Source organism: Watersipora subatra, chromosome 7 (assembly GCF_963576615.1).
Source record: "Watersipora subatra chromosome 7, tzWatSuba1.1, whole genome shotgun sequence".
Classification (NCBI taxonomy): Eukaryota; Metazoa; Bryozoa; class Gymnolaemata; order Cheilostomatida; family Watersiporidae; genus Watersipora; species Watersipora subatra.
In genome coordinates this window covers 41,358,227-41,381,098 of record NC_088714.1, presented here as the reverse complement: position 1 = coordinate 41,381,098, position 22,872 = coordinate 41,358,227, and the positions used below count along the sequence as shown (strand labels likewise).

At 38.5% G+C, this 22,872-nt stretch overlaps 2 protein-coding genes across 2 annotated transcripts; one reads left to right on the top strand and one right to left on the bottom strand.

Moving 5' to 3' along the window:
* Window positions 1-13,740: 13,740 nt before the first annotated feature.
* On the top strand, window positions 13,741-15,551 carry LOC137399967 (leucine-rich repeat-containing protein 40-like). The gene is made up of 2 exons (XM_068086248.1): window positions 13,741-13,868; window positions 14,749-15,551. Exons 1-2 carry the CDS (start codon window positions 13,856-13,858, stop codon window positions 15,549-15,551), a joined length of 816 nt encoding a protein of 271 aa, XP_067942349.1. The 5' UTR covers window positions 13,741-13,855.
* Window positions 15,552-15,607: 56 nt separating this feature from the next.
* LOC137399968 (glycoprotein hormone beta-5-like) lies at window positions 15,608-21,895 on the bottom strand. Its single transcript, XM_068086249.1, has 3 exons — window positions 21,704-21,895; window positions 21,107-21,280; window positions 15,608-15,981 (listed from the first exon to the last, which is right to left on the bottom strand). Exons 1-3 carry the CDS (start codon window positions 21,767-21,769, stop codon window positions 15,793-15,795), a joined length of 429 nt encoding a protein of 142 aa, XP_067942350.1. The 5' UTR covers window positions 21,770-21,895; the 3' UTR covers window positions 15,608-15,792.
* Window positions 21,896-22,872: the final 977 nt, after the last annotated feature.

Here is a 22,872-nt window from a genome sequence, read left to right as displayed (position 1 = left end):
CGGACCACAATACCCCCAGCCCTGGCATCAGATGGTGACTTGACCCAAACTTTATCATTGACGTTCAGTTCAGGCATTTCTGAAACTCTATACTTTTTATCAAAGTTACGCTTAATTTCTGTTTTCTTGTTTTCGTCTTTTTGTTCAAATTCCTCGTAATCCACCTGACGAGACCTGGGCAGTCCAAGTGTAGACCTTACTGCCCTGTCAAACATGAGTTTGCTCGGCGAATACCCAGTTGACAGCGGAGTGGTTCTATAGACTGACAAGGCTTCAATCTTATCCTCATTCTTCAACCACAACTTTTTGACTATTTTGACAGCACCTTCGGCTAATCCATTAGATTGAGGATAGCGAAGGCTACTCGTAACCAACTGAAAACCATAGCTAGCGGCAAAGTTTCTAAATTCATCACTATCATAGCACTTGCCGTTGTCCGACCGTACAATTTTAGGTACACCAAAACGAGAAAATACGCTTTTCATAACAGATATTACTGCACCAGATGTCTGGGCGTGTACAGGTAACGCCTCAATCCACCTAGAGTAGTAATCAATGATCGCTACATACAATTTGCTTTCAAAGACAAAAATGTCAGAGCCTATTACCTCTCAAGGGCAGGAAGGCAATTCGCTTTCTACCATTGGTTGGTGTCTAATATCACTGTGACAGATGCAAGTATTGCAGCTTTTTAAAAATTCTCAATGTCGTTACTGACACCAGGCCACCAAATGTAGGCCTGCGCACAGCGTCTACATTTTGAGATACCCTGGTGACCTTCATGGCACTTTGCTAGATACACTTCCCGCAAGCATTCCGGGATAAAAATACGTGAGTCATACATTATTAACCCATTGCACAAGGTCAATCTATGTCTACACGTATAATACTTTGACATCTCATCACTGAGCAATTGCAAAGGAGTTTCCCAATCATTATTAATATGACTAAGGCGCTCTCTACTAACATTATTAGTTCGCATAGCGTGTTTAATCTCACTTTCACAACCTTCTGTATCTATAGAGGCTGCTACAATAGCCCCAACATATGCTTCCATTTCCCTACTTTTGTTGAGGTCTACAGAGTCATAACTACCATTAGGACGACTCAACGAGTCGGCTAAGTACATTTTCGCACCTGGTGTACGAAATATGTTGTAGTCATATCTCATCAACTGTAGCCTAAAGCGTTGAACTCTTGCTGGCAAATTGGCCATATCTTTTTCACCCAAGACAGACACCAATGGCTTGTGGTCTGTCTCGATCTCAAAGTTACGTCCAACCAAATAAAAATCAAATTTCTTACAAGCCCAAGTGATGGCTAAGGCCTATTTTTCAATCATTGCATACCTCTCCTCTGTCTCCATCATTTTTCTGGAGGCATATCCAACTGGCTGTCCCACACCATTATTGTCTAATTGTAGGAGGACAGCTCCTATAGCATTTTGGCTAGCATCTGCAGAAACCCTATGCTTTTTGTTCAGGTCAAAGATACACAAAACTGGAGCTTTAAACAGCTCTTGTTGGATCTCACCAAAAGCTCTCCTTTGCTCTTCTCCTCAATACCATTCAGATTCTGTACCTGATATAGCATAAATCGGAGTACAAATTTCAGCTATCCTAGAACTAAACTTGCTGAGGTAATTTACCATGCCAGTTAGGCATCTCGCCTCCGTTTTATTGATAGGCGGAGCCATCTCAATAATAGCTTTTATCTTATCAGGGTCAGGCTTGACACCGGCAGCACTAACTACGTGGCCTATGAATTTTATTTCATCACAACCAAATTCACATTTTTCCTTTTTCAGGGTTATGCCCGATTCCTTTATTCTATTCAAAACTTTGCTCAAACGTTCCCAGTGTTCGTCAGGACTTTTCCCATAAACCAATATATCATCCATAAGACAAATGACACCTTTTAACCCTAACAGTATCTTTTCCATAGCCCTCCGAAAGAGCTCTGGAGCTGAAGAAATCTCAAATGGCATTTTCTTAAAGCAAAATCTGCCCCAAGGTGAGACAAAAGTTGTCAGCAGTTTGCATTTTAGATCTAATTGCACTTGCCAGAAACCAGAATTTGCATCGAGTTTTGAAAATACTCTACCCTCTGACAATTGACTAAGCATTTCTGAAACCCGTGGTAAAGGATAGACTTCACGTTCTACACTTTTATTCAGATTCGTCAAATCAACACACATTCTGATCTTACCACCCGCTTTAGGAGCAATAGTAAGACCTGAACACCATTCAGTTGGATCCTCGACAGGCTCTATGATATCATTAGCCAGCATCGAGTCTATCTCGGACTTTGCTTTCTCCTTCAAACCAGCAGCAATTGTGCGAGGCGCATACAAACATTTAGGTTCAGCACCAGGCTTCAATTTTATCTTAAAAATCCCAAGCATTGTTCCCAAACCAGTAAAAACTGAAGGGAAATCTGCAATTAGATCAAACCCTTCCAAACTCAAAGCATTAATAACAGCTAACAAGTTAAGGCAACGTATATGTGGTAGGCCCAGTAAGTTCATTCTAGAACCTTTGACAATATATTCTGGAGTTTCAATAGATCTATAAGTACTTTGAACGTTCACATTAGACATTCCTAGGACATTAAGCTTATTGCCATCTGCCCCAACTAAACACCGTTCGGGTTTTTCTAGTTTTAACTTTAACAATTTACTAGAATTATCTGTCAAAACAGAAACTTCGGCACCAGTATCAAAAGTGAAATCTATACTCATGCCATTCACTTTCATAGTGCGTACTATACTATTGCTGCTGCCATATAGTCCCCTATTATCCTTAATGAACCTCACTCTACGGGAACTTTTACTGTCTTCCCTTGAACCCCTATAACCGTATCTATGTGGACTGTGATGCCGTCTACCGGAGCTTCTATTACGACCACCATAGAAACCCTACCTTTGTGGGCTAGACCTCCGGCTATTGGGACAGTCCTTTGAGGTGTGTCCTTGTGTGCTACATGTAAAACAGTGAGCATTGGGACAATTCCTTACTTGGTGCCCTTCTTTTTTTCAATGGTAGCAAGTTTTGCCATGTCGAGCAGGAGAGCTGCTACGCGTGTAATACCTTGGGCTAGGTGACCTGCGACTGTCGTTACCACCTCTACTGCCGTTGCTAGAAGCACTTGAGTCACGGGAACGATATTTAGAAAAACTGGAACGTTTATTCCCACTGTATCTGTCATGATACTGACCTCTATTCACGTCAGAACCGTTACTTTCAACGCTAGATCTGCTAGAATCTCTAGACCTATAACCAGGACGGTAATCATACTTATGGTATCTGTCGCGGCTCTGTTGGTGCGACCCATAACCAGACGACCCTTTACGTAGCCTTGCTGAAACAGAATAAGCATTAGCGCCGCTGCTATTACTCGCACCACGGCCAGAGGCGTAAGCACATTTATCAGCATCTACTTTCGAGACACTACTAGTAGCATTAAAATGGCCAGCTTTCACTTTAGTTAACACGCTCTCTGACTCTCTAGCTAAATGCCTAGCTTTTAATTTGGAAGCCAGATTTTTCCAGGACAAGTCACTTTCTTGCAACAGCTGCATACGAGTCGACGAATCACTAAGACCATTGACGGCCAAAGCGACTGAAAAACGCTCACGCAATTCTTCAATTCTTCATTTTAACATTGGTTTTCTTCCAATACCTGGTGGAACCTTGTAGCAGTCATTCTCAACATGTTCACTGCATAATACAAAGCTTGATGTTGGAGTCTAATCCTGTTTTCGCACCGCTTTTACCCAAGCATTACGGGTTTCAGCTTGTTTCTCGTTTGGAAAGCGATGAAATGCCAGATTTGGGCATTTCTCAAGATTGCTTGAACATCCATAGGCACAGCACCAGCTGCGGCTTGACTTTTTCTTAGCCAAAACATTAACAATACATACATGTAGTAGAATGAATATCATTACATTACATGGAATGAGACAAAAAAGGCATTCGATCAATCATGCCAAGCTAGATTACAACCCTATCAGCTGAGAGACAAGTTTGTAATATATGTTGTTGTAATCAGTCTAGACACTCTTCCTTTTGATAGTCCCAAGCATTCATTCACTTTCAATTCAGAATATTCATAGAAAGGTATGTTCGTTGTTATGAGGAAATGATAAAACAAGTAAGTTCAGTTGAGTTGGTAGTTGGTTTGTTTCCAGTAGTTTCTTACAACGTGAACCAATGATAAAGTACACGTGCAAAGGTTAGGTTTACCAAGTATTTAAAATTTGTATTGTGGGTTCACATACCTGGGGTGTTGTAGTCTCCTCTGATGAAATTTCACCCAAATTTTGGTTTTATTGTAACGTTTATGACTTAAAAACTAGTATGACAAGCATGCGATCACTACTAAACTCATTGCTCAGCTGAAGGCTCTGTTGCAATGATGCACATCACTGCAACATAACGTCGTGAGAACAACAGCCAATCATAGGCCTCACTTTTGCTCCATTGTAATGATAGCTATTCACCAATCTAAGGTTTACTATATCTATGGTCCCAACACTCGATATATCTTGATTTGCGTTATATTTATGTGATAAGCGCTGAAATAGACCAAAAGCAAACTATAAATCTTAACTACAGTATGCTTGACCACAAAATTTATTTGTGATTTAGAAAATAAACGACCTATGCATAGAAAATGAGCCAGGTGCTCGGATGCTAATACAATGTCTAATAGCATTATATATAAAAAGTATATAATAAATTAAACAACTAAATGCCTGCAAACTGTACAATTTGTATGCATATATAAAGAGTAGTCTTACAAATTAATACCAACTTAAACTGGCTATAGATAATTTATGTCAAAGCGAAATAACAGTTCACTGTCCTTTAAATAATGGTTTTTTGTAGCATTATGTCTGATGTTCACTTTATGTAAATCTAGGTTTCTTAGGTTGGCAAAGTGGTGCTGTCTTAAATCAAAGTATGTTTCAACCACTAAAGCTAGTAGTGAGAAGTGATGATTATCAATTCCTACAGGAGTGTCAGTACAATGTTGCTTTAATTCAAATATATCATAGCGTGCAATCTTCTTTTACACACTTCAAAACCTTAGGATATTTCAAACAATTATTTGCTGATGTAGCCGCCTTCAGAAACTTTTCGGTACAGAGAACAGCTGTTACAACACCATCAGAAGGAGAAATCAAGCTACCGTTGTTTTTAACTTTTAACAGAACATGAATATCATCATATTTGCTAACTTCTTTAGACTGAATTAGGGAAAGTCTACATGGCTCACAACGCAACTTTTAAGCAGTTTTCTGACAAGCCAACCAGATAAATATACAGCAATGTTATCAAGAACAGGATGTGATGTATTGTTTAGCATTCCATTTAATCTTCACTACCAACAGTTGGTGGCACATAGGTAGTAGAAGCTTGTAACAATGCAGTGTCATCCATAGATCTGACATTACCAGTAGCTCCTGGTGTAACACCACATCTTGTAACCAAGCGCCTAAATATATGCTGCAACTGCTCTACTGATGGGTTGTTGTTCCAGCTTCCCGAAATAATAACAGCTATCCTTTGTTGCAATTGGAAATAAAATGGAAATGGTGCTAAAATATGGACTGAATAATAATGTTTTTTAAAAGAAAATTGTTCAGCAGTTAAAGTATCAGCCAAAATGTCCCCATTACAATCGGACATACCAAGAAAATAGATTCACAGTCGCGCAATATCATGGTGTCCAGCAATATATTAATTGATTATATTTAGGTTTGAGCGTCCATTATCTTGAAGCTAGGTGATATCATTTTTTGTATCATCCTTGATTTGGCCCACTTGCTTTATTTTGCTTGAAAGCAGTGTGTGGTCTGAAAAGCTATATTCAGCAGGTGAAATCACATACTTCAAAGCATAATATGTGGGTTCTCAGCTATACTTGGATGAGATGAATTAAGAAGCATCGTACTACATACCACACCTACGCACAGCACTAAAGAACGACTCTAGATGGTCTTGTGAGAACTTGTACATCAGTGGGTAATCTAAATGACCAGGTTTCAGTAGCTTCTCAACTAAACTGAGCACTACATCAACAGCACACACCAATCCAGTAATGCAAACATGCCTACAAACAAACCACCAAAACATGTCATAGACATTGTTCATTTTTTTTACTATAAATGAGAGGGATGCTCAAATAGCTGCCTGTGGTCACCCACTATCAAATTTAACGTGGCCCACCTTACAAGGTCTCCAAAAAAATTACTTTTTGCACATATTTGGAATACAACCCATTTTAGGCTTGTTTGTAAAGCTTTATGTAGAGTATTTCTCTATACAAATGGCGCACATAACCTGTATTCCATATTCACTAAAGACAACTAAACATATTTTGTTATTGACACATGAATGTAATTGTAAAGTAATATAATATATATGGTTATAGAAATACAATAATGTTTTTAAACTCATATGCAACTTTAGTTCATATCATCATACATCTTGTGGCCTACTAAAATTCTCAAATATATTAAATATTGGCCCACAATTAAAGACATTTGGGCACCCCTGCTGTACATCAATATAAGTTAATGCAGGCTTATAACGATTATGCACTAATATCGCACCACACTACATGATGCAGCTGCTAGTCTACAAAACTAAAAGGCAGAACAATACACACACAAAGATCATAAACTAGAAAAAGGAACAATAAACGAATAATATTTAACCATAGAAACAAACTGAAATATTGTGAAAAAATAACAGACTATATTAGGTCACCAAACAATAGATCATTACCAGAATATTACGTGTGCAAATCTGATTTAATCCAAAATTTGAATTAGTATTTCAGTCTATTTTGACCATAGCGAAGAGATAGGAAGCGAACAGTAAAATAAGCAACAATTTCAACAACAAAAATGTAGTAGGCACCACCTATTGTAGTATAAAGGTGTATCATCCATTGTTCTCAAACTCATAAGATATGTCTTTGTGTCGAGCAAAAACGGAGTTAGACACTCCATACTAGACAACTTTATAGGCCGTTTATAGCCACGGCCTGCAACTGACAGACTATTGAGTATATCAAATAGTCTATAACTTTCTACAGAAACACAACAAAAAACCACATTTACTAACATTGGCTGAATTTTAATAGATCTACAACTTATATAAGTTAGCCTACATAGCTACATTATTCCAACTGTGATCACACTGCCATGCATGACATCAAAATTTCCAATAACAAGTCTTGGCAGAATCAAACTACAGTTACACATGGGAAAATAGACTCGCACTAACCTGGATGAACTCAACTGTGACATCATAGTCTTGAAACTGTGGCAAATTTAACTCTTTCAGGGTGATTAGAAAATCAGCCACTGATGCAGACAACACCTGGGTAGCAAGAGAAACCTATAAAAGTTATAAGCATACAGATAAGCGCACTAACTTTACGAGCATGCTACTAACCAGCTACTAGCAAGTTTCTAACCAGCTACTAGCATGCTACTAACTAGCTACTAGCAAGTTTCTAACCAGCTACTAGCATGCTTCTAACCAGCTATTAGCATGCTTCTAACCGGCTACTAGCAAGCTTCTTCTAAACAGCTACTGCTGTACTAGTGCTACTAATGCAGGAATAAAACGCTAAACCCACTTATGAAATGATATATCATTAACTCTCCGTGTTTCCGGGTTGTCGTAGTAGTAGCAATTGATGACGAAACACTGATTTCCAACAAATAAATGAGTTTTTTTCTTGGGATAACTATAATTTGCTATTTCCGTAATTACAGCCGGAAGTCTATGTAGCATTTTTCAAGATGGCGCTCCAATTGTCGCACGGAAGTTTATTGATTTAGATCAGCCCAGAGCCGTATAGTTTCTGAGAGTCTAACAGAAGCGACCAACAGAAGCGTATACGGGAGCTCGCTCGATTCCAAACAAACAGGTCACGCCTACTATTTTATATAATTAATAATGGAAAGGCCGCAACATAATTCAACAAAAACTACTCCCATTAGCAGTCGCTTTAAAATTGATTGTTGTATCATGAACCATTTGAAAGAAAGCAGAATTTCCTACAAAAATCTACTAATAACGTTGTTGATAATATGCCCGTAACATTTATGTTGTGTGGTGACTTAATACTTTTATTCTGAATAACTCATATATCTTAGTTTCATGTTTTGTAGAGCCTGGAGTGGGCCTTGTACATAAACTAACACAAATCTAAAGTCAGTCAACAGTTCTATTCATAATGTACAACGAATAACAAACATGGTGCCCCGAGTGAGGAGATACTACTACTGATGAGAAGTGACTGACAGTTGATGATTCACAAATCTCAAAGCTTCTACCTATCTCAAATCCCAACAACAACTTAACAATATGAGCATCAGTGTTGACTTTCTAGCTCCTAAGCCTATTATAGAAGATGGAGCAGACTTATCCAATCAGTGGAGCAGATTCAAAGATGAATTCGAGTTATTTCTCACAGCAGCTGAGAAGACTAACTCAGATGACAAAGTTAAAGTTGCTCTTTTGTTGAGGTGCGTTGGACCAAGGGAAAGTGATATATTTAAAACATTCACTTTCCAGACTGGCAAGTCAAAAGATGTTTATAAAGATGTGATTGAGAAATTTGATGCTTTCTGTAACCGCGGCACAAACAAGCTTGTCAAGAGACATCAACTCCTTTCAATGAAGCAGAACACCCGGACGATAGATGAATATGTTACAGCTCTTCATAAAGTCGCGCGTGAATGTCAACTTAATACCATGTATGACGACTTCATGCTTCAAGCTCTGCTTCTGGGTATCAATGATGATCAACTGAGACGAAAGTTATTCGATGATACTGGAAGTGATACCGGACTTGGATTAGAACAGGCTATAAAGAAATGCCGCATTGCAGAAAACTCGAAGAATGACATGGCCACTCTTCAGTCAGAGGAGGCCATTCAGGTAGTAACTACAAAGAAGAATGATAGCAAGAATGATAATCAAGAAGGATCAAGGTCCACCCGGGTTGGTAAATCAAGCAACAGAAGTGTGTGCAGAAATTGTGGCGGATCCCATCCTCCACGAAAATGTCCAGCATGGGGACAACAGTACCATGGCTGCAAAAAGTACAACCACTATAAGAAGCAATTTCAATCTAAACGACAAGTGAATCTTGTGGAAGATGAAGTAGAAGGGTCAGAGGACTCCCTATTATGCCTTCATGTTGTCCGGAGAGACAGGAAACTGCTTACATCTGTTGTCACCAAGGTGAATGGAAATAGAAAGCAGACCAGATTTCAGCTGGATACCGGAGCGTCCTGTAATATTTTGAATCACACAGATTACATAGATCTTAGAAAACCCAGTCTAGATGGCAACCGTAAACAGCTGAGACAGTTTGATGGTTCAACTACTAGGGCGTTAGGAGGATGTGAAGTGGAAGTCGCTGGTAAAACCTTCTATTTTCTGGTACACAAAACACGCAATCACAGCTTGCTGTTTCTAGATGCTTGCCTTGAGCTCGGGCTGATCTCAATCAAGGATGAATGGGTAACTCTTGTTAGTGGTGACAACTTTCAAGAAATCCTCAGAAGCTATCCAGATGTATTTGAAGGAATTGGTTGCTTGCCAGGAGAATACCAGATTGACGTTGACAAAGAAGCCATTCCGAGACAGAGCCACAACCGAAAGACGCCACTTTCCATGGTGACTGATCTGAAAGCTAAATTAGATAGCTACACAGAAAAGGGTATTTTAGCTCTAGTTGACTACCCTACGCAATGGATTAGCAATAATGTATCTGTCAGAAAGCCGAATGGTTCACTACGTGTGTGCATTGACCCTTGTAACCTCAACAAGGTGATACAGAGGAACCATTTTCCCATGCCAGTTCTGGATGATGTTCTCAGCGATCTGGATGGTGCCAAGGTGTTTACCTTGTGTGATGCTAAAGATGGTTTTCTCCAAGTAAAGTTGAGTGATGCATCTAGCGATTTGACAACCTTTTGGACTCCCTTTGGGAAATACAAATGGCTCCGAATGTCTTTCGGTTTGTCATCGAGTTCAGAGGAGTTCCAAAGATGACTCTCAGATGCTTTGAGTGGGTTAAAGGGAGTAAGAGTGGTAGCGGATGACATTCTAATCTATGGAAAAGGCGCAACATATGAAGAAGCTATGCTGGACCACAATGCAAATCTGGAGAAATTCCTTGCCCGCTCTAGGAGAGTAAACCTGAAACTCAACAAAGAGAAGTGCAAGTTCATGCTCGATTCACTACCATATATTGGCCACATAATAACACCGGAGGGCGTAAGACCAGACCCTACTAAAATTCAAGCTATTACCAAGATGACCGCTCCCACCAACAGTGATGGGGTGCGCAGATTCCTTGGTCATGTGAATTATTTGGCCAAGTTTGTTCCACACTGTTCTGCAGAATGTGAGCCATTGCGCAGACTATTAGGGGTGTCAGATGGAGAGTTCAGATGGGGTGAAGATCAGCAACGTGCCTTTGCAAAACTAAAATGTTTAATCACCGCAACTTCCTCTCTAAGATACTTTCAGGTGAACAAAGCAGTTGTAGTACAAGCAGATGCTAGCACAGAGGGTTTTGGTGCAGTACTCTTACAAGATGGTCAACCAGTGTCTTATGCCTCTCGGAGTCTGACTGACAGTGAACGGAATTATGCGCCCATAGAGCTAGAGCTGCTTGCCATTGTCTTTGGTATGCAGAAATTTGATCAGTATGTTTTTGGAAATCCTGATGTCACTGTGCACACAGATCACAGTCCACTGGAGTCAATATTCAGCAAACCACTTATTCAAGCACCAAAAAGACTGCAGTCGATGTTGTTGGCCCTTTAACGGTATCCTATGTCGGTAGTCTACAAGCCAGGAAAGGAACAGATTAGTGCAGATCTACTTTCAAGAGCTCCCACTGGCACACCTGAACAGGGAATCAATGAAGAACAAATTTTCACAGTCAACCAGCTGAGGTCATTCATGTCTGACCTGAATCCAGAAATCATAAAGAGAGACCTGCCAGTCTCAGAGACGACATATGTAAAAATACAACAGCAAACCAGGACTGATCCCATTCTGAGCCAGCTGAAAACAATGATTCTATCAGGATGGACTGATAAAATAGGTGATCTGCCGGAAGAGCTCCGGCCATACTACTCTTATCGAGATGAGTTGGCTGTACTTGATGGGGTCATCTATAAGGGTTCAAGACTTGTAGTTCCAGATATGATGAAACCGGATATTCTAGAGAAACTTTATAGTAGCCATCAAGGTACCGCAGCAACAATCAGGAGAGCCAGAAGTGCAGTGTTCTGGCCCCAGATGGCCGAGGACATAAGAATCAAAACGCATGAGTGCGTCACCTGTGCATTAGACTCTTCAGCACAACCTCATGAGACTCTAAAGAGTCATGACATACCTGCAAAGGTGTGGAGCAAGATTGGAATGGACATATTTACACATAAAGACAAGCATTATTTGATACTTGTTGACTACTACTCAGACTTCTTCGAGTGCGAGCCTCTCTCTGATCTGCAGTCAAGATCTGTTATTAAAGCTTGTAAGAAGGCGTTTGCTAGGTATGAAATTCCACATCAGATTCATTCTGACCATGGAACACAGTTTACCTCAGCAGAGTTCACCAACTTTGGCAAGATCTGGGGTTTCATACACACCACATCATCTCCCGGACACCAACAGTGTAACGGCAAAGCAGAGGCTGCCGTAAAAATAGTAAAGAGATTGATGAGGAGGGCAGGTGATGTATACCTGGCCCTGTTAGAGTATCGGAATACAACCACTGCCGGCATGTCTACCTCGCCTGCGCAGAGAATGTTTGGTAGAGCTACACGCTCCATACAGCTTCTGACCCTGAGGCCGAGGTTCTGAAGCAGAAGGCAAATCGGAAAATGCAGACGCAGAAATACTATAATAAATCAGCCAGAGATCTCTCTGAACTGGCTATTGGCTCTCCAGTGATGCTGAAAGATATTCAAGCACAAAAGACAAAGTGGTATCAAGGACGGATAGTGGAACAGCTATCAGACAGATCGAACCTGGTATCAAATGAAAACACAGGCAATGCAGTGAGAAGAAACAGAGTTGATCTAAGACCAATGGTATCTGGTCCTGACCATACCATCGAAGCTGAAGTCATTAACCCGCCTGAGCCTCAGGCAAATGCTTCTGTGCCACCTGATGTTGAAACGGCACCAATTAGCTGTGACCAGTCTGTAGCTACAGATGAAGCTATGTCAGCTCTATGGCAGAGAGCTCGACAAGTCAAACTACTAAGCAAATACAAGGATTATGAGATGTACTAGGTGACCAGGCTGACCCAGGAGGTGTCGGAACAGGCTGAGGGGGCCTGCGCCTTTGAGGCCTGATGGGACTAACACAATCTCTTTTATACTGGTCATGAGACAATAGATGACAAGAGACTTTACAAACTATATTGCTTTGACAATTAGTCAGATTCAGTTCATATTTCATTCATACACTATTACATACGAGAAACATTTGTGAGAAGCTATTACCACACATTTCTATTCATGTGAAATAGCAGTTCTTCATCATACCTTTGTGGACACATACGATACATAATATGTGATATTCATGACTTGCTTTATCACATGCTTCTTTCCAAATATTGTAAAAGGGATGTTGATAATATGTCCGTAACATTTATGTTGTGTTGTGACTTAATACTTTTATTCTGAATAACTCATATATCTTAGTTTCATGTTTTGTAGAGCCTGGAGTGGCAGACCTGCCAACCCAAGAGTGGGGCAATGCGTGAGATTTGGTTTTGGGGCAATTGATGTATCAATGATAGTATATATAAAATTGTGGAAATTGGGGCAAAAATCTCACGCATTTCTCACGCATTTTCATTTTTTCTTTGGGTTGATTGCGTGAGTCTCACGCCCAAAGCGTGAGAGTTGGCAGGTATGTGGAGTGGGCCTTGTACATAAACTAACACAAATCTAAAGTCAGTCAACAGTTCTATTCATAGTGTACAACGAATAACAAACAAACGTTTTTTTTAAATGTAAAGTAAATACAAAAAAGAGCGGTATTGAGAACGAGGTATGAATATTGCATTAGAGATCAGTATGTCGATCGGGTTTGTTTTTGGAATCGGACGTTTTTGTTTTCGGTCTTGTGACTGTGTAAAGCTATATGACTCTGATAGTAGGAGATGTAAAACTTCACAGAGTTTCGCTGCTAACGGATGCGTATATCGGAGCTCGCACGGCTCCAAACAAACAAGCCGCGCCCACTATTGTTTTATATAAGTTATAATGGAGAGGCTGCAACACTAACCAACAAAGATTACTCCCATTGGCAGTCGCTCTAAAATTGATTGTTGTATTATACACCATTTGAAAAAGACAAATTTTCCTACAAGAAACTACAAATTATTTTTTGTAATATAGTAAAGTAAATGCAAAAAAGTGAGATGTTGAGAGCGAGGTAAGAATATTCCATTAGAGATCAGTGTGTCGATCGGGTTTGTTTGGAATCAAGCGTTTTTGTTTCCGGTTTTTGGTCACTGGACTCTGTGAAACTATACGGCTCTGGATCGGCCAATGCCATTCCAGGGGTCATATAATTCAGTGCATGTACGTGCCGTAATTTCCTTCGGGTTACTACTCCGTTGCCTATCAACGGACGTAACCTTGGCCGTGCTCTTTAGAAACGGATGTGCAAAAATTCAACTGGTAATATTATTATCGTTGTACCTCCTTATGATTAACTTTGAGCACTGAGTCACATGTTTAACCGGTGGTTACAGTTTCGTGATATCGTTTTTATTAACACATCATATGGCTACCAGGGGTAAGCGTTGCCATAAGCATATTAAAACTACTATTGTTAAATAGTTTTGTCATTAAACCGATTCAATCTATTTGTCTAAACTGAGAGTACGTGTATATTTTACATAGGCGTTCTTGATTTACTAGCCACTTACAGATGGATTGCGAATACAATTCAGCCCACACAGACTAGTAGCTTTTGCCTAAAACTGTAAATCCTGCAAGTATATTGGATGGTGGCTGTTACGGCTGTGTATTAGCTATTCGACAAGCCTTATTGCAAGCAAATATCAGAGTCAACAACCTTATTACTGTATGTCCACTGTATATCATGGATAGTCTGTAGTAACGCAAATACCTACATTAAGGTACTTTATTATGACTGTTTGAGAACAGAATACCTACATTAAGGTATTTTGTTATGTCTGTTTAAGAGAACGAGCTTACATTAAGGTATTTTAATATGACTGTTTGAGAGTAGGATACCTACATTAAGGCATTTTATTATGGCCGTTTGAGAGGAGGATACCTACATTGATATATTTTATTATGACTGTTATTGAGATCAGGATACCTACATTAAGGTATTTTATTATGACTGTTTGAGAGTAGGAAACCTACATTAATATATTTTATTATGACTGTTATTGAGATCAGGATACCTACATTAAGGTATTTTATCATGACTGTTTCAGCTCTTAATCTTCATTACAAATTGCTTTTTTAATTGGAAATATTCTTTCCAGCTTCATAATTTTGTGCATCAAGCATTTTTTACATTGGCGTAGTATTGGCTGATACCATAAACGATAACTTTATAATAGTTTCAGCGCATATGTTCTCTCTTCTGTCTAAAACCAGATAAAAAAGCTCTTTAAAAATTAAAGTGTTGAATTTTTTAGCCGTTTGGTGTCAGAAGTCCTTCGGGGGAGCCCTCAATTCAGTGGAAGAACAGCATTGGAGGGCAGTTGTGGAAAACCCTTTCTCAGCAAATCTAATGACAGTTAAAGAGTTTATTGAAAAATGCTCTCTCACGCATTGTATGGTCAACGATGTCGTGTTTGTTGGAACTTTTGCATCACATCAGGACTATCAAATGTTTGTTCAAGCGATAAAGACTCTCTCAAGTTTGCGTAGGTTTGCCATTGTTGATGCACATGTGAATATGTTTCAATTCATGTTACAATCAACCATGACAGCGATTACCGACATCGCTTTCAGGTCTTGTCGACTCAGCCAAGTGCCAGTCAACCTGCTCATGTTTGTCGGTTTCCAACTACAGAGCATTGATTTGAGCAACAACTATCTTCGTGACCTCACAACTTTATCCAATCTCTTTGGTAATAATCACAAACTGCTCAAGGTTGACCTTAGTCGGAATCAGTTCTCTACCTTTCCTTTGGTCCTCTCAATAGTGTCGAGTTTAACCACGCTAGACATAAGCCATAACAGGCTGTCTCGGATAGAGACTGATGACATCAGTCGACTCGTCTCTCTCAAGCATTTAGACTTGTCAAACAATTGCGACCTCAAGGAACTACCTGATGAGTTGTTTGCGTTGCCTAGTCTTAACCATATGGATTTAACCGGCCTTAATTCTCTTGTTAGACCCCCGTATTCATTGGCTAAGAATGGTCTCCAAGCTATCAAAAAATACTATGCTGACAAGGCGAAGAAGGGCTGGCTAGAAGGCAAAAAAGTGTGAAGCATTTACAGAAGATGACTGAGATGGACGTATTGTTAGCACATAATCTTTTACCATGCCATTTGGAATAAGTATATTTAGCTATTGTTATTAAAAATATATCAATAGAAAAGATAAGCGTTTATAGAAGCAAACAATGCTAATGCTTTCTACACAATTGTTCATTCATGGTAAGATCTATTTTATTCATGGAACCTTGTCAACTCAAGCGGATTTGTGCCAATATTGTTGGTCAGCTCTTTTACCCCTCGCAATGGGTTGTCGTAGTATCGCACTCCGTGCAAGAGCATGAGAGAGCACTCGGGACAACAACCTTTTCCGCTGCATAACCTCTGTGACAGTTCAATAAGGTGAATGTTACGTTCTGATAAGTACGAAAGCCACACACTTTATGTCTTGCTATAGTGAATGGAGGGTTGGCAGTTCCCACCTAAAAGCATAAACATAGGCTACAAATCGGTGTGACAGGACTGATAGTATCCCTCATAAGGTCAAATAAAGGTCAAATCCCGCCTTACAGGATTTACCCGCAGTATATCTCAGAGTTAGCCATGAGTTAGTCTATCGCTGGTTCTGTGAAGCAATAAATCCAGAAGTTTGTATCATCCGCACGATAGAAAAAGCAAGTCAACCCACAAGTCAGACTAGTCGTGGGCAAAAGTCAGACTAGTTTTGTTGCCCGCAACATTTTAATGAGTGTTTCATGCATGCAAAAGATGGAAACGGCACTTGCGAATAATGCGGAGAAAATGCCGCGCAATCTATTTCATTTAAACATTTTCCACGCTTCAGGCATTTCAAATTTGATTTGACAACACGCGTGCACCGCTATAACCTCAGTCGTAGATATCCTTATCCTTTTAAACAAATAATTGCCAGCATTAATCCACAACATGTGTATGTATCAAAACGCCGCACGGTGACTTAACATGCACACAATTATATATCCGCACCATTCACGTAATGGAAACATAGTAAATCTCAGAGATAGCCATGAGTTAGACTGAAAACTGGCCATCTTTGAGATAGCCCATCTCAAAATGTCCTATCAAGTCTACCCTCAGTCTACTTCAGATTGTATTATAAGATCTGCTATCAGCAACACTCACTTAGACACGCGATCTCTACTCTGAGTCTATGTTTATATATATATACATGTATCATATATATATATATATATATATGTATACACTGTATATATATATACATGTATGTATATATACATGTATATATATATGCATGTATATATATACTGTATATATATACATGTACTAGCTGTGCCACCCGGCGTTGCTCGGGTAATAGAAGAGTCTTTGGACAGAAAATTGATTTGTATTTAACATATTACAACAGTTGCCATTATAACTTTCAAACTACATATCATGAGAGAAGTGTCGTGTAGTTGAAATAAATTAAGAGAAAAATAAAAACGACTGTAAAGGTTTTAAAACTTTGTCAAACAACTGTACCTTTCAAGCTAGTAGCCTGGCATATTGCCAATGGAAAACTCCACTAAGCTAATTAATAAGGTTAGGCTTCCAATGACGGTAAGCCAGGACTTTGAGTCTGTATTGTTGTCCAGCTCAGCTGTTCTAATAATAGCTATAGCCGGATTTCCAACAGACGGAATTCCAACACACGGACTTTGAGAAATATATATATAGATATATATATATACTGTATATATATACATGTATATAACTATATATATATATGTATACAATAAAGTATAGGCTAGAAGTCAGCAGAAAGTGCTCGATACTAAAGTAGAGCTTACTATTAAATTTCTTACTAAATTTATAATTTCTTACTAAACTTTTCATCAAATTTATATATATATACATGTATATGTATATATATATATATATATATATATATATACGGTAGATGATTCACTTCTTCCCTAAAAAGTCAATCAGCTCCCACAACTAATTGCAAAAATAAAGGTATAAATAAATGCACTAGCGAATTTTTAGTGCGTTCACTGAGTGAATGCTTGAAGGTAAAGCACTCATTTAATTAAACAGACTTGAGGTGAGTTGCTGGTGAGGATTGACCTTTTTCTATTGGAAACTAGGCAAACTGTCATAGATTCATTCAACATAATTTTTTTACAGAAAATATACAAAATACTCGTATCTTAGCACCATTCTTTAGAAAAAAAGGCATGAAATGTAAAATAAAATAGTTTACAATAATTAAAACAATAAAAGATTACAACTTAGTATAACTAATAAATAGCAATTTTTATGCAGCGAGTTACCATTGTATTACCAAGGTAAAAAAGTAAAACTTCGTAAAAAGACATTTTTGCTGATTGCTCACAAATCCCTCCCTGTTTTTTGTCGCAAAGATAAAACAGAATTATTATTTTTGCATAGGATTCTCAAGTAGTATTTGTTCTACTGATTAGGAAGCAGACAGTGTCCTTCATTGAAGTTACAGGCATTTGCTAAATTTCTGTATCTTTGAAGGGACAGTAACAAGCTTATTTGGGAGTTGTTTCCACATTGCATGCTTTCTAGCTTTTTATGGTTTGATGATTAACTACTGATGGGTTGTAAGAGCTGATTACACGAGCAGGTGCTTGTTAACAGCTAGAAAATAAACTATGTTGGACAATTGCATGGATTTTGAAATTGATTGTTTTGTAGGCTCATCACATTCTAAAAGTTTATGACCTTTAGGGGGGTTGTCTTTTGACTTAGGTAAGGTCATGAACTTTGTAAGGTTAGGACATGTGTAGAATGATAGAAATTTGATCAAAGAGTTTCTAACTTTCGATATCATAGCAAGATTTGAATTTGCCATTCGGAGAAATGATAAATTGGGGTTGACTATGTATTTATGAAGCTTGTACAAGAATATATGGCAAATTATTTACTCTAATGGGTTGTTTTAAAATATCATTGGTAAATTACCTGTTTTTTGTTGTCATAATTTTAAAACTATTTTCAATAAACTTAAATCTGAGCAACCTTGATCTTTGCTGGCTTTTAAATCGGTACCATAGTGACGTAGCAAGACTTGTACCGATAGCGACAAGAACTTCTTTCTGAACTCCTTCAAATGTTAGATCTGTGGCATGTGGATATCGATTATATATTTATATATATAGATTAATAAGTATTATTATATATTTAGTCCAACCACGCCTAAGGAGTGCGTCGCCTGAAACAAATTTGTAGCGCTATTACTAAAAGTTTACTTTCTTCTTAATATTTTTTTTATTATATATATACAAACATGTATATATATATATATATATTTACATGCTACAGACAGTACTGTTTCGGCTATTGAAACCTCATCAGTGCAGCTCAAAGCAGGCAAGGAACACAAATCTCATTACCAATAAGAGTTGACTTCCTGCCATGACACAACTACGTTGAAGTTGCCTCACAGATTAAGAAAGTCAATATGCTGACACCAGAGTGCTCAAATCACAAAAGTGATGAGCTATGCACAAAGGCTACCAAAATAATATATACATGTAGATCCAGTCAAACACAAATAACTCACCCCCCCCCCCCCCTCCTCGGATAGCTCAAACACATCGTCGACTCGAACGGATTTCTTCGGTCCATTCTCACGCAGTGATAATTTGCTTTAGATAACTCGAACTTAGCATTATTAACTCAAACAGTTTTTTGCCCAATGACTACGGAGACGGTTGTTATCACTTTAGGACATCACTTTATTCCAAGCCATAGAGATTAACATCAACTTTTAGTAGTTCTTAGGCGTCGTTATTACCATCATCGGCAAAATATTTTCGTTAACGACTTTTCTGAAGGTTTGCAAAAGGTCAAATTTTACCACACATCTGCTTTGCGATGGCCCATCGAAAGCAAAGGAAAGCGTAGAAACCTTCAGATAAACTTAAAGTAAAATTGGCAAAATTAATCTTGGTTGAACCGCTCAAAAGAAAAAGGTATTTTTTCTTCTCAGCATTTTAACCGCGATAAAGTTTTGCCAATTTTACAGTCACATCACATAAAACAAACAAATCTCAAGCGATAGAAAATTTTCTATACTTTCTGATAAAAACTTTTAAAACTTTACATGAGAGGCCCTTTAACTTGCAACAAGCAATCTATGCTTTTGATTTATATATAGTTTGTATATGTACATGTATCTACTGATAAATACATGCACTTGTGACAGTGCTCTGATAACTTGAAAGCTCTGATAACTCGAACACTTTCGCTCGGTCCCATGAAGTTTGAGTTACCCATGTTTGACTGTATAATTATATTATTACTAGATAGGTGGGATAGGAACAAGATTTTTTCCATAGATTAACTAATCAATGGGTTACACAATGACTTCGACGACAACATTCATTTGCTGAAAGAGATGAGAGAGGCGGTTCACACGTAGCTGGATGATATCACTTTCAAACTCACTAGTCATGTTATACCTTCACCCTTCACTATTAATTAAGGGCACATGAAAATCGTATAGCGTTTCAGCTCTGAATATCTTTAACTATTTTTCAAACTTTAATAGCATGCTGGCTGACAAGGCTTCAAACTTTAAGGCTCCAGTCCTTGCAGACCATTTTATCAATGCATGACAACGAGTTCAGACTTTGCAATATGTTATCAATACACTGCAACTACAGTCAAACCTCTACATATGAAGTTCATGATTTTCGCTATTCGATTTGTATATCAAGGCTGTCATGCGTTAGAGTAAAGTTTCTTATAAGAATGCTTTGTATTATCCCTATTTATTATTATTACTGTATTATCCATCATTTTTTTGATGCCATCACTCTGTTTGTACATGCGCTCGACCTTGAAAAAGCCGCCATCTTTGTAGAAAACGATCGTCATTCTCTTGATTGATAGTATTTTTAGGTGTTGTTTTGACACTAAAATAAAAAATTTGTGAACAAAAGCATTGTTTGCAATAATTAATTGCAGACGCTTCGTGTTTTTAACGAAAAAGTGTGTCCATAAAGCTGGCGGACAACGATAGAATGGCGTCACGAAAAAACGAAGGATTATGATTATTAGTACTATCGGTTCCAACAACCCAAAAAGGTTGTTGGTACCGATAGTACTAATAATCATAATCCTTCGTTTTTTCAAACAAACAACCCAAAAAGGTTGTTGGTGAAGAATATACCATTGCATATGCTATACACATGCGTAGCTATATAGCTGTACAAAGCCAATGAATTCTATAAAACTGGAAATACATATACACTGATAGCATATATAATAGTACTGATAATAAATAGCAAGAGTTATGTTCCCAGATTGTTTTAGTAGAACAGCTGTTAATTTTGGCAAGCACTTACATGTGCGCACATGTGTGTACTATATGCTTTGTAAATCTTTTCTCATTTTCTCACTTTCATCTTTCTTCTTCACCCATTTTTCATAAGCAAGATGAAGTATTGCTAGCAACTCCTCAGATGAAGTAGAGGATACAACTCCCCAGCACACCGAAACTTAGCTCTTTTTGGCAGCTTATCTCATTATTATTATTATGTTAATAGGGTAATTGGCATAAGCTGGTGAACGCAGCGGCTTCACACCTACCTCTGATGACTGGCAGAAACCCCAACACGCCGGCACTGTAATGTTGCTCCAGCAGTGTTCTGTTGAAGCATTCATTCTGTAGTTGCGCAGGTTACATCCCGCTTGTGGTCGAGGAAATGTGGAGGAATCAGTGTTGCAGAGCTGCATGCTAAGCAAAAGCACAATCCACAAGGCCTACAGACATAGAATATCACTTGTCCAAATCTTGAATACTAATTTCAGCACCGCTCTCTTCATGTTTCTCGACACAAGTTCATCTCAGTACATCTCTCTACATGAATTTCAGCACATTACCCAATGATCTCCGCTGTAAGCTCACTCACAACACTGACACGTTGATCCAAACGCATCGGTTTGCTTATTGCCTTTTATTGTCATTGTCATGTAAACAACCAAGCACATTTTTAACACCACCTAGCAGAATTTCAGCAAATTACCCACTGAACTCAACTGTAAGCTCACTTACTACACTGACATGTTGACTCAAACACATGGGTTTTGCTTAAGCCTTTTATTATTTTTGTCATAAATACAACCAAGGCTGACATCAGCCTTCACAATATCATGTTAAAATAGATCAATATGAATGGAATTTACCTTCCATATAATTGTTGTTCTTTCTACCTTCCTCTGTGTCATTCTCATCATCTTTATCATTGTCATCGTTAAACCTTCTCGGTATATTTAAGCTGTCTATTCTGTTCTCATCTCTTGAGATAACTTCTACTGTTGCCGCGAGCTCTCTAGAAATAGGCTCCCAAAACTTTTCCCTGAACAAGCTATGGCTTTGCGCTGACCTCACGTATACAGTTAACCAATGAGAAATGATTCATCGGCAGTATGGGTAATGTCATTAGCAGCGCTGCTTCGTCACGTAGAATGCTAGATATTAACCTATCATTAACCCTCTACATGTAGGCTGCCTCTTCAGACCTCTAGGTGTTATGATGTAAACTGGTTGCATTATAAAACGCAACATAATAATCATCGTCTATATGGACACAGAACCATAAAAATAGTGAATAGGAGGCTCCGTGTATGTACATTATTGTTGCAAGGGTGCTGTCAGATTGGATGTCTTCCAATAATTTGTTTAATATTGTAATACACCTTGATATGGGCTCTTGCCTAATATCAAGTTATTTCCTACCCTTGTTTGAGAAATTGATTCTCCAAGCAAAGCTTATGTTTGAGTACATCTAACTATATAACGGCTAGAGTGGGTTTGCCAATTGCCATAATTTACAGATTTTCTCATAATAGAGCTCTCATAATAGTAAATAATTACCCTTTATCAAATACTAGGTCTCCATACAGTGATAGTGTAGTGACACTTGGGTGGCAGTCTCAAAGCGCTACATTGGGCCAATACATAGATCATGTTTCCATAGAGTGCCATAGTAGGCCGATAGTTGTGTGACGTATTATATCAAGACATATGTCTGCATCTGAAGCAACAGGAAATCAAGGCCTATGCGCATGCACAAGTGCAACACTGTTGGTCGCTAAGGCCGTTTCCAGGGCACAAAGATGGGTGTTGCCCATGTCATTGCATGGGTGTTTCGCCTTCAAACAGCGACACTGAATCACAACAGAATGAGAGTGACACAGCTGCTTCCATGATGGGATTACAGCGTCGAATGGGGGTGTGTCGCTACCTCATCATTGTAGAGATACTTAGTAAAACATCTAGTCAGTTAACAGTCTCAATCAATTAAAAGTCAGAGCATGGAGACCGTTTACAGAATAAAGCTGTGATTCTGTAA